The sequence below is a fragment of the Culex pipiens genome, chromosome 2 (genome assembly GCF_016801865.2).
Source record: "Culex pipiens pallens isolate TS chromosome 2, TS_CPP_V2, whole genome shotgun sequence".
NCBI lineage: Eukaryota > Metazoa > Arthropoda > Insecta > Diptera > Culicidae > Culex > Culex pipiens.
The window spans coordinates 104,275,443-104,288,803 of NC_068938.1; the positions used below are offsets into that span (position 1 = coordinate 104,275,443).

Genomic DNA, 13,361 nt, shown 5'->3' on the forward strand with positions numbered 1-13,361 from the left:
TAACATCACACGTCGAAAAATAACCTGTCACATTTTGTAGATGGACAATACGTGTAAACAAAGTGAAATAAATATTTTTGAGTGGTGCTGACAAGGAAATTCACAAAAAAATCATCAGCAGATTGATTTTTTTGGAGAATTTAGGAAGCGATTTTCTTTTGCGTGAATTGCCTCCTCTCTCTTTCGCGGGTGAAGAAAGTTCGCAAGCGAAATTGATATATTCGCGATTATTTCTTCCCTGTTGACAGCGAATTCTACCAATTCAAATTCAAATCGTAGCTCACATATGATTGCGCGCTTCAATCGGCATCGATTTCATTGGAGATGAGTGAGCGATTTCTGAACTTAGAATCGAAACCGTTTGGTTGGACCGTTGGTTTTAACTAGATTTTGTTGACATTTCCCGTCTAGTTTATTTTCGGTTTCACTCATTCTGGCCAGTTTTTAGCCTGTTGTTTTGTTGCTTGTTTTGTAGCCTTTTTCAGAAGCTTCAGAAGACTGTTGATTATCTGGCTTATTTAAAAAAAATTAAAAACTTATACTCAATGAAACAATCTGGAGTTATTTTCAAAAAGGTCCAACAAACCCAATTTAGTTTTTTCTTTGGCTTGGCTTTGGCGTCTTCGACAAAGTTTGTAAAAAAAATCTGCTCTGTAGTCTGTCAAATATTAGCGTTTCCAAAGACTACTGACATGAGTTTTTGATGGTAAAATTTCACCAGATGTAGGCCATAACCAACAATGTTGTAGAAAGTAATTCTAGATTAAATTTTCAAAACAACCTATCCCTCATGGGTTTCCTATGCAGATAGGACCTTTTGAAAATTTAATCGAGAATTGATAGTTTTGAACCTCTAATCAATTAAGTTCGTAACCACTGCTGCTATCTCTAAAATTTATGAATTCATAGGTATGCGATATTTCGAGTGTTAAAAATGTGTTTTTAGGTACTTTTAACAATTAAATGTATAGCAAATTCAAGAACTGGTTTTTAGGATTTTCCTGATTTACAAAAACTGACATTTTAGTATATGTTTTAACGTTTTTCTTAGGTCCTTAGGTCTAAAAATATTAATTAAGATATCATATCTCAAAACATCCCCTTCCAACTTATGACGTCAAGTTCAACGTTTTTCCATAACCGCGATGTACGACAAATGTGCAGCCCCAAGTTGTTCCACAATTACTAACCCATTTTACGACCTCGGTCGTGCCTCCTGTTTTCGTTTTACCTCTGACACGTGTGCAATATTCGCTCACCTTATTCCGAGTGCCAGACATTCAATGATGCATAAAATTCTAAATTTACAACACGATAGTATCTCTCCACACGCTGCAATGGGATTATTATTCAAAGAGTGCTGTACGGCAGAGGTAATCGAATCGCGCAAAACGTGGTTTGTATTTTGAAAATCATAAAGCTGTGCGAGCTACATACTTTTAGGCGCATTCGGTTGAAACGATTCTGTTTAGTTAGTTGTACATATTTGTTGCGGTTTGTTTTTGTCTCTTTTGGATTTAAATCTAAGTTGTTTTGTGTGCGTTTGCTAACATTTCAGCAAAAACGTCAGTACAATAGTACACCCCCTCGCAGGGAATCATCTCATCCCAGTATCAGAAAGCAACACTCGATTCATAAATAATTACAAAATCAATCAAAACCGATCGAAAACATTTCACTAATCAAATTGTATTTTGTCTTTCCCTTTCATTTTTCACTCTCATGGCGCTACTAAAAAAACCAAAAACAACATCATGTTCACACATCGTCACACTCAAACACACGCTGGCCATACTAAAAAAAAAAAAACAATCCGGAACTTCAAATCGTGTGTGTCCCGTGCAGGAAAAGAAGGTAGAGTCGGACGCGGCAGAGAACGAAAAGGACGCCAGCACAGAGAAAGAAAGCAGCAAAGACGGCGGAGCCGGTGGTGATGCCGCCGCAGAATCCGCCTCCTCCCCAATTGCCGCCAGCTCGCCCGTGGCGGCCGACAAAACCGCAGAAACGACGGTCACGTCCGACTCGGACGCCGGAAACAAAACGCTCGAAAATGGCAGCACCGCCGACGAAACGCTGAACGACAGCAAGGCCGCCGCCGAGGACAGCAATAAAAAGCCCAAAAAGGTCAAAAAGAAATGGTCCTTCCGAAGTATCTCGTTCAGCAAGAAGGACAAACAGAAGCCCGCCAAGAAGGAGAAGGACGGCGAGGAGAAGGTGAACGGCGACTGCGAGAAAGTTCCTGAAGAGGTGAGTGGTTCTTGTTCTTTTTTTATGTTGTGTATTTTCTTGTAAACTTTGGTCACAAACCGCCCACGCAAAAAAGGAGGGACGGGGGTCAGTCTCCGTAACAGGGAAAGTATTGTTTTATGTTTGGGATGTTATCTGTGCGTGTGTCCCCGTGGGTGACTAACAAACATATCAACTCTCAGAGGGATGAGATCGACGGAAGTGGGCTAAATTTAGCCCAGGAGGGTCAGTTTTCTCCAAGGTTGGGTTGGGCGTTGATGTCTTTATTGCCTTTTGATGGCGCTCAGTTGATGGAGGTGTCCCTGGAGGTGATCTGGGTGGGATGTTTTGGGGTATCGATGACTTTGTGTGGAACTAATGACGGTTAAGAGGAAAGTTTTTGAAAGCTTTTGAAATACTTGTTAGAAATTGATGGTTAAAAAATAATAAGTGATACATTTCGTCATTTTTTTTGAAATTCTTCGATTTGAAAAATAAAATTTCGATGTCTGGATAAACAAAATATCGAAAAGAATTTCATAAAATATCTCCTAATCTTGAAAAAACTTACATAAACTATACAAAAGAAATATTTCAAATTAATGTTACGAGTCCATAAAATTTACAAACTTCAAGATTTCTTGAGACATCGGTTGGATTTGTGCAATATTTAAGTTGGCACTCGATTATCTCAGCACTGGCTGAACTGATGTTGACCGTTTTAGTCTCACCCTATTGAAAATTGTTAAGATTTGTAAAGTACTTTAAATGTTATGCTTTTTTATAGAATGACGTTGAATAACGTATTTCATATCCATTTAGTTATTACGAGAGGTACTAGAAATTAAATTACGTGTTTGGTAAACGTGAGTTTAATTTCAAAATCTAGGTCACATTTATGTGTTGAGAAGTGCAGTTTTAGTGAAAAATTAAATGCATTTTAGGTACTAGAGGTTCACGTCCGTGTAAGGGAGGTGTGTTTTGGTGGCCATGGCCAATTTTATGAATTCGTAGTACTTGAAGTTTTAGGTCGGCGTTAGGGCAGCTAGATAGACTGAAGACAAAAGTTTCAAGCACTTAAGTTGAATTTAAACTTTACTGCAGCAGGATTTCAGATATTTTGAGGAAATAAATATCCGGACCCATCGTTTGAAAGATAATTGAAAGACCTTTCCCTTTGTTCAACAAGGTTAAAACTTTGACAATCCTATCAAAAGTTACGAGCACTGAAGTGTTAATTCTAGAAAAACTGAAGGCAAAAAATAAGTTATTGGAAAAAAACGAATTAATGTGAGGAAGGCCATGCAGCTGTAAGTAGGTCATTTCATTTTTGAATTTAAAAAAATATATTATTTAAGTTAATGATGAGAAAATGATTCTAATTACCATATGAAAATGGTAAAAAAAAAAGATTTTTGGGTCATATATGACCCATAAGGCCTGAAAGGATAAGTAACCTTTTCTTATTTAAAACAGGACAATTAGTTTTTGGGCTTAAGTATATTAAAAAATACTGTATTTTTTTTGATAAATTTAAGTATTTTGTTCAAAAAGGCTGTTGCAAATATTTTTCAAAGTTTTTGACACCCTCCCTCTTCAAAAACGGTCCGAAAAATCAGCGAGCTTAAAAAACGCTCTAGATTCAATAAAGTTTTAAGTGCAATCTGCTTAAAACTGTTTAAAATGCATTTGTCTGAGTTTATAATCCTTTTTAACATGTTTGAGTTAATTTTAAAATATTTTTAGTTTTAGTGAATTTTCAATGTGCAGTACCGCAACAAGTTTTTTTTCCGCAAAAAAAAAAGATTTCGTTAAACTCAGATTGTTTCATAACTGCCTACGGACTGTTTTGCTGTATCATGACGATTGTAAAATAAATTTTGCAATATTTTATGAATTTTATGTAATATTACACCCAGCAATATGTAGCCACTATAGGGTGACAAAAAAATCGACACAAAAAAATAAGCCACTCAGTATGGGAAACCTACTTGAAATGTCAAACTGATAAAAAAAAAGATTGTCTTTACCAGTCTTTTTCGGTTTGATAGCCGATCGGGCTAAGGCGCCAGTTCCCTCTGTGAGTGCAGGGTTGGAATCCCGTCGGATGCAACTTTTTTTTGTGTATGTGCAGAAAAACATTACATGCATTGTGTTATATTAAGTGGTGTTTGTCACAAAGGTGAGGTGCATCCGCGATTTTACCATCGGATATTTTGTTACAATTCCTAATAAAGTTTCCACGTGGTTTATTAAGGAGGTATTAGACTATGACAAACAAACAAACTCGCATTTTTTGATAGTTTGACAGTTTGCATGCGTTGTTTGTTTGCCTGCATCTGTCAAACACGTAAAAGTGCGTGTTTGTTTGTTTGCCATAGTCTAATACTTCCTCTAGTGGCACCTTTATCAAACAAAGGTTTTCACGTAATTTTAATTCGACTATCTTTGACCATTCGTCACTGTTTTCGGTCTTGCTTTCATCATGATCAATGCTGCAAGAATGATGGTACTTTTCCATTACACGAAACTTATTTTGCAAACCAGACACAACTCACACTTTTGAAGCTTTTGACAGTTTCCTTGTTTGCCAAGGAGTGTTCGCGTGTTTCCGAGAAACATTTACACGGCAAATTTAACCAATCATACATGTTTGTATATCCGTTCCGGTAGATCAATCGACATAAAAGGTAGTTAAATGTATATGAGAAATTATTTCAAGCAAACATGTTGTTATTTTAGATGCATTTTTGTTGATTCAGCGGCTTTATTTTTAAAACATAACTTAGCTGGTCAAATTATCAGAGGTGTTAGTCTTTTATTGCATTGTACGAAAACAAAGTTTTTTGCTGCTATTCGCCATTCGCTGTAAATGCCCAAATGAGTAGGATTTTCGCTCAGAATCTCCAAAACAGAGTCATCTGCCCACTTTCCTATCGGAAGTTTCGGCTGGCGTAATTTCCCGCCATGCTGAACAAATCCCTTTCCCAACGCTGCGGCTGCGGTTCCGTTCTAGTACTTCACGCGCATCAAGCGTAGCCCCCACTCCAACTTGGAAACGCCTAACGGCAGGCAACATGTGTACAACCACCACCAGGGCAATGTGGTTCCCGTATATGCGCGCGCTCCTGGGCTGAGTGTTTTCGTCGCCTTGCTCAGCTCGTCATTTGCCAGCGTCAATTTACGATGATGAGAAAAGTTTTGCCAGCTTCAGCTTTTCCAACCACAGCGCGCGGACGATAAACTTTCCGAATTGTTGATAACAAACGGGGGAACTCGAGGCTCAATTTTTACGGTCAGACATGCCAATAAACAAATTTGGTCCGTTTCACTTGTTTTTCCGGCCTACAGAGTGTGCCGCAAATAGAAAGGGTCACTTTGTCTCGAAGTGGGGCCCTCCATCAATTTCGGCATTAGTTTCACTTGGATTGGTTTCCAATTCGGGAACCTTTCTCCCTTGACGTTCTGATGTGGAGTTTATGTTGACTCAATTGAGCGAGATTTCCAACCTTGTTTATGTTGTGCTGTGTTATCGATCTGCAGAAAAAGAAGAGCTAAAACAGAACTTTTCAGTTTGGCAAACAAAAGCAAAATCAATATTAAAACCAATTTTGATTAAATCTTTGAAAAATATAATATACAAAACTAAACAAAAAATTCTTGGAGAAGTTAACATATTTTAGAAGATTGAACAATACTTTGAGAAAAAGTCTAAAAGGTCTCTTTTTGAAATGTGACCCTTCAATTTCCACCCCAAAAACAAAGTCATCACACTCCCATGACCGGTCCCTCCAGCTGGGAAACTTTTCCCAATATTTTTTTTCGCCTCGATCCAGCTTCACCCTTGTCGCTTTCCATTCGATTCGACAGTTTATTGTCTGTAAGAGATTGAAAAACAATTTCCAGCTTTTCGGGCTCGCACGCTCGACTGATTGAGGGGGCTGGGATTTTTCCAACCCAGGGTTTTTTTTTGTTCTGGTTTGGAGCAACATTGGAAAAGTTATTTTTCCCGAGAAAAGAATGCCGGACATTTTGCTTCCCATTTTGACTGGTGAGAAAGAGGAAGAAATGGTGACATTTGTTGCCAAACTAAAAGAAACGAGATGACAAATATCCGACTGACGAGCGGTTGAAAAATAGTGTGCCGCAGCAAGTGCAAAATTTTACGCTTTTTCAACACTCTGTTTCTCGTTCGCACACTGTCACTAGTTGGCAGTGTGCCCAGCTTTTCTGAGAGAAACAAAAAAACCATCTTTCTCGTAGACGGGTTGTACGCCGCTGCTCGTTAGAGCTTCATCGCTATGAACGATTATATTTTTGCTTGGCTGCAATTTCGTTCATTCATCAAATCGAGGAATTTGAATAGGATCGGGATCGGAGTCTGACAAAGGAAATTTATTTAAAGTGCAATTGCGTTGGATGGGGGTGAGTGCAGTCGCACTGTCTTTGTCGTTCTGTTCTAGCAAGAACAGCTTATTCTACATTGCAATACAGGTCTTTCCAACGTAAAAAAAATATTGAAAATTTGGCAGCACTGTTTAGTGTTATGATCACTTAAGTAAAAATCACAAATCTGTTAAATTCCAGATGCCACAATTCTTAATTAAAAAGTTAAGTTATAAAGTTTGGTGATCTGGCAACTGTTGTTAATTTAATAGAAAATGTCTTTCAGTCTTATTTGTAAGATCCAGTTTTGATTTTTGGATAAAAAAAATTATATCAAAATCGATTGAATTACTGCGCCTTTAACTTTTATTAAATTTCGTCGCAAAACTGCGTCTACTGCGAGAATTCGCAGCGACAGCCAAATAATTTTGAACTGCTTCCAAAAATACGAAAATGCCGCCCCACCACAAAACAATGCAACGTCGGTTCTAGGAAATACACAATAGCCTGTCCCATTTTGAGGTCATGTCGAGGAATTTCAGGTGCTCACTTCTTAAATGATAGATTATGATGTTAGGAACAATGTTTTCTTAGACAAGAAAAAATAATAAAATACTTTCTCGCACCCCCTAGTCGATTTACTGAAAAAAGTCACTTTTTTGAACAAATTTTCTAAAATCGCTTGGAATCAATACAAAAACTGTTTCGATCAGGTGTGTATTATCTTCAAACGATAGGTTTTTGTCCATAGATTAAGATGCACTATCAATATTGGACGAAAATTTAAGTTTTTGGACTCTCCCTGGCGGATTTGTGTCGAAAAAATTGCATTTTTTCGAAACTTTTTTCAGAAATGTTCATTTAATTTAGGGTAGCCTATTTTTCCCAGTGAAATCAATACATGCAGCTTGTAGGAAATTTCATGGCGAACATTTTTCCCTCTGAGAAAATGCAATTTCGACACTCCAGAGCCGAGATATTTGAGTTTTAGTGAGGAAAAAAGAGTCAATTTTCAAAATTTCTCAGAATTCAGAAGCAAGGCCTACTAATTACACGATGTAGCAAGCATATGTCTCAAAGGTCAGGGTATGCTTTTTATAGTAATTTTGGCCGCTGAATCCGAATCTGAAATCAAATTTCGTGCAAACAGTGATGTTTTGGAGCTACACCCTTTTGGAATGTTATTTGCGTGTTTAAGAGGCAGTTTTTGTAAAAATTGCTAGGTTTGTTCTAGAGGTCGTATCAAGGTGCTCCGATTTGGATGAAACTTTCAGCGTTTGTTTGTCTATACATGAGATGAACTCATGCCAAATATGAACCCTCTAAGACAAAGGGAAGTGGGGTAAAACGGGCATTGAAGTTTGAATTTTCCGAGGATTTCGAATATGACAAAAGTGAGACTAAAAAGTGCTGCTATGGATGCCTACAGGACAATAACTAACGTTGTAAAATGTTTGTTATAGAAAAATCGAAAAACTATGAGAAAAACTGCGATTGGCCAAAAAAGTTATCACCGTAGGCTTATAGTCCATGAAATTCCCTAACTTGAACTAAAAGAGTATGGGTGTTGGAGGCTGTTGCAAAAATATATTGAGGTTTAAAAAAAAACAATTTTTAACAGTAATTTGCAAAAGCTATGAGAAAAAGTTAAACCAGTCTTGGATGTTTATGGCTCATTTTGAAGTGCTTCAAAAGACCATTCAAATGCATCTAAGATAGTTGGAATTGATGAAGTTTTACTTAAATGCGAGCAATTTTAAGATTTTTTATGTTTTTTGGACCTCAATCTTCAATGCCCGTTTTACCCCACTTCCCTTTGTCTTAGAGGGCTCATATTAGGTTTTACGCCGACTCGATTTGGAGGTTAGAAAGGAGTGCACTGTTTACATGGACTTTGCACAGTTCGATGCGGTCATCGATTTTGTTCGGGGAAATTCGTCGACAATCGACGAAGACCATGTAAACAGTGCACACGAGCTGTCAAATGACGTCACGGTGTAAAACCTAATTTGGCATGAGTTCATCTCATGTATAGACAAACAAACGCTGAAAGTTTCATCCAAATTGGAGCACCTTGATACGACCTCTAGAACAAACCAAGCAATATTTACAAAAACTGCCTCTTAAACACGCAAATAACATTCCAAAAGGGTGTAGCTCCAAAACATCACTGTTTGCACGAAATTTGATTTCAGATTCGGATTCAGCGACCAAAATTACTATAAAAAGCATACCCTGACCTTTGAGACATATGCTTGCTACATCGTGTAATTAGTAGGCCTTGCTTCTGAATTCTGAGAAATTTTGAAAATTGACACTTTTTTCCTCACTAAAACTCAAATATCTCGGCTCTGGAGTGTCGAAATTGCATTTTCTCAGAGGGAAAAATGTTCGCCATGAAATTTCCTACAAGCTGCATGTATTGATTTCACTGGGAAAAATAGGCTACCCTAAATTAAATGAACATTTCTGAAAAAAGTTTCGAAAAAATGCGATTTTTTCGACACAAATCCGCCTGGGAGAGTCCAAAAACTTAAATTTTCGTCCAATATTGATAGTGCATCTTAATCTATGGACAAAAACCTATCGTTTGAAGATAATACACACCTGATCGAAACTGTTTTTGTATTGATTCCAAGCGATTTTAGAAAATTTGTTCAAAAAAGTGACTTTTTTCAGTAAATCGACTAGGGGGTGCGAGAAAGTATTTTATTATTTTTTCTTGTCTAAGAAAACATTGTTCCTAACATCATAATCTATCATTTAAGAAGTGAGCACCTGAAATTCCTCGACATGACCTCAAAATGGGACAGGCTAATATACATGGTTAAGAATTTGAAATATGCCAGCGTATGTACTCGGCATATGAGAAGTATATGCAATGCTCATAGCATGTATAAGCAGTTTTCATAGTTTACAAGTGAATTTTCATTTGATTCCCAATTGTTCTACTTGTAATAATTATTAGTAAATCCTGATGTGGTAAAACTACTCCATTTTCTTTATTAGAAAATTTTAAACAATTTTTTTTTGTCCATAACTTTTATTCAAGCATATCAATGTTTTTGTTAATTTATTATATTAAAAATGATTTGCCCAGTTGTGACGTCTCGGAATCCACTTCAGCGATTTGTACTGGCCTTCTAGGCGCGTCCGGAGTGGAGCGGAGAACCTGGCCTGGCCATGCACCAATGAAACAGCTGCTGGTCGGTGTTGTCCGTAACGTGATTCCGGCTGTAGGTTGTGACCAGCAGGACGTCCCGCTCGCAATCGCCTGATAATTGTAAAAAAAGAGAAAAGGAATGAAATGAAGGAATTTTTAGAACCTGTTCAAAACCTACCCGTGCACTATTGGACCACCTATTTCGTCCGCTTGGCCGTCACTGGTTCTGGAGAGCTTTGAGCGTGACCATGCCTCCGTGTTCACGATCCGGCCACTGTTGCCCTGTCCATTCCCGATCGAGTTGTACTGCTGCTCATCCACGGCTTTCAACCGCTCGAACCTCGACCTTTTGCGTCGCAAAGTTTCACGTCTCCCGCGTTCAGCCGCAACGCGTTCTCAACTCCGTCAATTAAACCGTCTCGGGCTATCCGCCTGCAGCTCCGGACACATGTGAGTGGCGCAGCACTTTTTGATGGTATCGACCTTTGCCAGGGAAGTGGCCACCGTCGAACCGGGCTGACTAACGTAACTTGGAAACGACCAAAAAAGTCCGGCTGGTAGTTCTTCGGCCCTCACCCCGGTTTTGATGCAGCTCCATAATGTTGAACTACTCGTCATCTTCCGGCTTCTCGAGAAACAGTTTGGCCTCATGGAAGAGTCGCTCGAACCGAGCATCGCTGCTGTAAATCAACCCTTGGGGAACCACCTGGAATTAAAAGCGGAAGCACACCTCGAATAAAACCCTTTTCGTTAAACCTCAGCTGGACGTCACTTACAATCAGAATCGAGATCAGAATCTTTATCGTACGGTTCCATGCCGGAGTTTTGCATCTCCATGGACCAGCCGGATCAGGTTGCAGGAACTTATCTTGAAGAAAATCACAATTTATTTGAAGGCAAAACCGGGAGCAACGCTGTTTTTTTCTATTCTTCGCCATCTTGTTTTGCAAAATTCGTTTATGCCACACATTCGAGGCCCGTTCATAAATGTTGTGAACATTGCATATAAGTTTCATGTGTAGAAGCATACTGCAAAAATCTATAGCATATCGCACATACCATTTATATGCGATGCTCACGAAGTGTACTTGCAAGAACAATATGTTGCAATACACAAGTAAATTCAGAGCTCTCCAAAACAACGACCAAACCGCAGCCAAAATCCCACCAAACAAGCAACGACGACTTAATTCAAATGCCATTTTCGCTTTCGGCACGGCCCATTGCGCATTCGTGCGCGCAACTAGTTTCTAAGTTCACTGTCAAGTGCGCGATGTCGTCGCAGGTTCTGTGTGGGGTTTTGTCAACCCGCGTGGGAGCAGAATTTTGGTCTGATCATAATTTTTATTTCTTCCTGTAAGCAGCACTGAAAAATGTTATTGAGTGATTTTCTACGTTTTCCCAAATCGATTTTTCTTTGATTTTTTTTATTTTTATTAATGAATTTGTGTCTATGCATTCCTAATGTCAATAGAAGCCAAGAAAATTCCTTACATTTCGAGTGTTTAAGATAATTGTGATTTTTATTTGCAAAACATATATTTTCTTTAGTAGGAAATGCAAAAAAAAAAGTGAAAAAAGTAGAAGGCTTTTAGAGAAATCTTGAAAGCTATTAGAGAAAGCCCAAAAATTAAAATTTTGTGAAAATTTTTGATCTATTCTATAATTTAAATATTTAAATTTTGAAGTTTAAGAATCAAAGTTTCCTTTTGAAAGGGCTAAAAACACTTATTTTAAACATTTTCAAATATTGGGCTTGATTTTTAAATTTCGTTATTATTTTCAAAGAAAAGAACAGAAAATTTCTCAAAGCTTTCATTTTTAATTTTAAAACCCGAATCTGAAGTTTCCGAGATATAGCGAATTTTTAAATAAAGAGTTAAGTATATGACACTGAGAAAAAAACATTTTCACAAAATTTAAACTTTAAGATGCTGTATTTTAACAAACAGCAGTCCAATTAACTAAGTATAAAAATATTTTAAATTGCAAAAAAAACTGAACACTTGAAAATAAAAAAACCGTGTAATGAATATAACTTGAAAACGGTGCAATTTAACAAAAAATGTGTCGTGCGTGCCCAGACCCTCAAAGAAGGCGGGGCAAAATTATTAGCGTTTTGGAAATTTCGACGTTTATGGACATCCCCTGACCAATTTTAGAACAAATTTCTGAGGATGGTGGGGCAACTGCCTCATGTTGCCCCACCCTGTGCACGCTAGTGGTGTCAAGTCATTTTTTGTTGTAAATTTGATTTTGCTTTCAAAAATATTTTTAAATTTTGTTTGGCAATGTTTTTTTAAATTTTTATCTTAAAAATAATTTTTTTATCCAATTTTTTTTTATCTTAGTGTTTAATTTATTTATCTTAAAATAACAATTTTTTATCTTAAATATCAATTTTTTATCTAAAATTTTTTTTTTCAAAAATTTATTCCTCCGGTACCGGATTTTGTACCATTTTAAACTGTAGCGCAAAATATGCCTTTGTTTTCCCCTAAAATATATAAAAAAAATCCGAAAAATTTCAAAAATCATTTTTTGGGAATTACGCTTTTTATAATAAAAAAATCAACAGAAATTTTGAAAATGAATAAAAATCTGAAAAGTCCAGAACAACTAACTTACAACTTGACCTGAGAATCCAAATCACTGAGAAAATCTCTTCTTAAGATAAAGATTTTCGAATATTCGCATGTCCATTTTGTATGACCATCCCACAAAATTGTTTGTAGTCTTGTATGAAAAACTAATGATGCAAAATTGTGTTTTTTACATAGAAAAGTTCATCGAAACAAAAAATATAGAAAAAAGTATGAAATTCTGGGTAATTACTCTATTTGAAAACTGAAATAATTTCAAAGATATTTTGTTTAGAGATAAGCAAGAATCTTAAACATAAGACATTTTACACATTGTGCGTTTTCAAAAACCAAACTAATAAATTTAAGATGCAAATTTCTGTCAGTGTACCCATCTGATCGTACAGAAACAGTGGCATTCATAAAAACTTAATTTGGCTGTCTGCCTGAAGAATTTCCCCCCTGGGCAGCTATCCCTCTTCCAAATCGCTACCAATTTTCACCGCCTTCACCGTTGTCGCTTGATTGTGTGCTACACTGAAAAAATCGACACAACAATTTCAAAGAAATTTTATTCCTTTTTGTTCTGACCTGTTCTTTTTTGGTTATTAAAAACTTATTTTTCTAAGCAATCTGTTTTTTTTTATTTTGGTTAACTCAGCTAATTTGTTGGCTAATTCAACTGAGATTTTAGTTAGGAGAAACAATTTTGATTTGTTCCAGCCAGTTTCTCCGTACTGCAATTTTTAAAAAAATTAACAATCTTCCACAAAAAAAAATGTAAATAAGAAAAACGCCTCATGTGCCGATTTCCCGCCTACAAGTTTTCCCATTTTCCCCAACCCTCAATTTTTTTTGAACGCCATTACAACAGGGCCGATGAAAAACACTTGTAGGGCAGGGAACAAACTTGGCAAACAAACTTCAAATGAATTATTTTCTTCTTTTCGGCGCTGACTTTTCAACTTTATTTGGGCAAAAAAGAAAAAAATAAGGGTCGGGCA

At 37.0% G+C, this 13,361-nt stretch overlaps 2 protein-coding genes across 21 annotated transcripts in view; one reads left to right on the top strand and one right to left on the bottom strand.

Moving 5' to 3' along the window:
• LOC120428101 (uncharacterized) overlaps positions 1–13,361 on the bottom strand; it is a 581,627-nt gene that overhangs the window by 485,075 nt on the left and 83,191 nt on the right. The window lies entirely within an intron of this gene.
• The window catches only part of LOC120427877 (A-kinase anchor protein 200), a 146,323-nt gene that overhangs the window by 91,939 nt on the left and 41,023 nt on the right, over positions 1–13,361 (top strand). For 19 of the 20 annotated variants that reach the window (XM_039592839.2, XM_039592858.2, XM_052707777.1 and 16 more), the window contains one exon: positions 1,846–2,247. The exons of the other annotated variant lie outside the window; for it this stretch is intronic. In XM_039592839.2, coding sequence (XP_039448773.1) covers positions 1,846–2,247 — 402 coding nt within the window. The remainder of the gene's footprint in view (positions 1–1,845; positions 2,248–13,361) is intronic. 20 annotated transcript variants of the gene reach the window in all.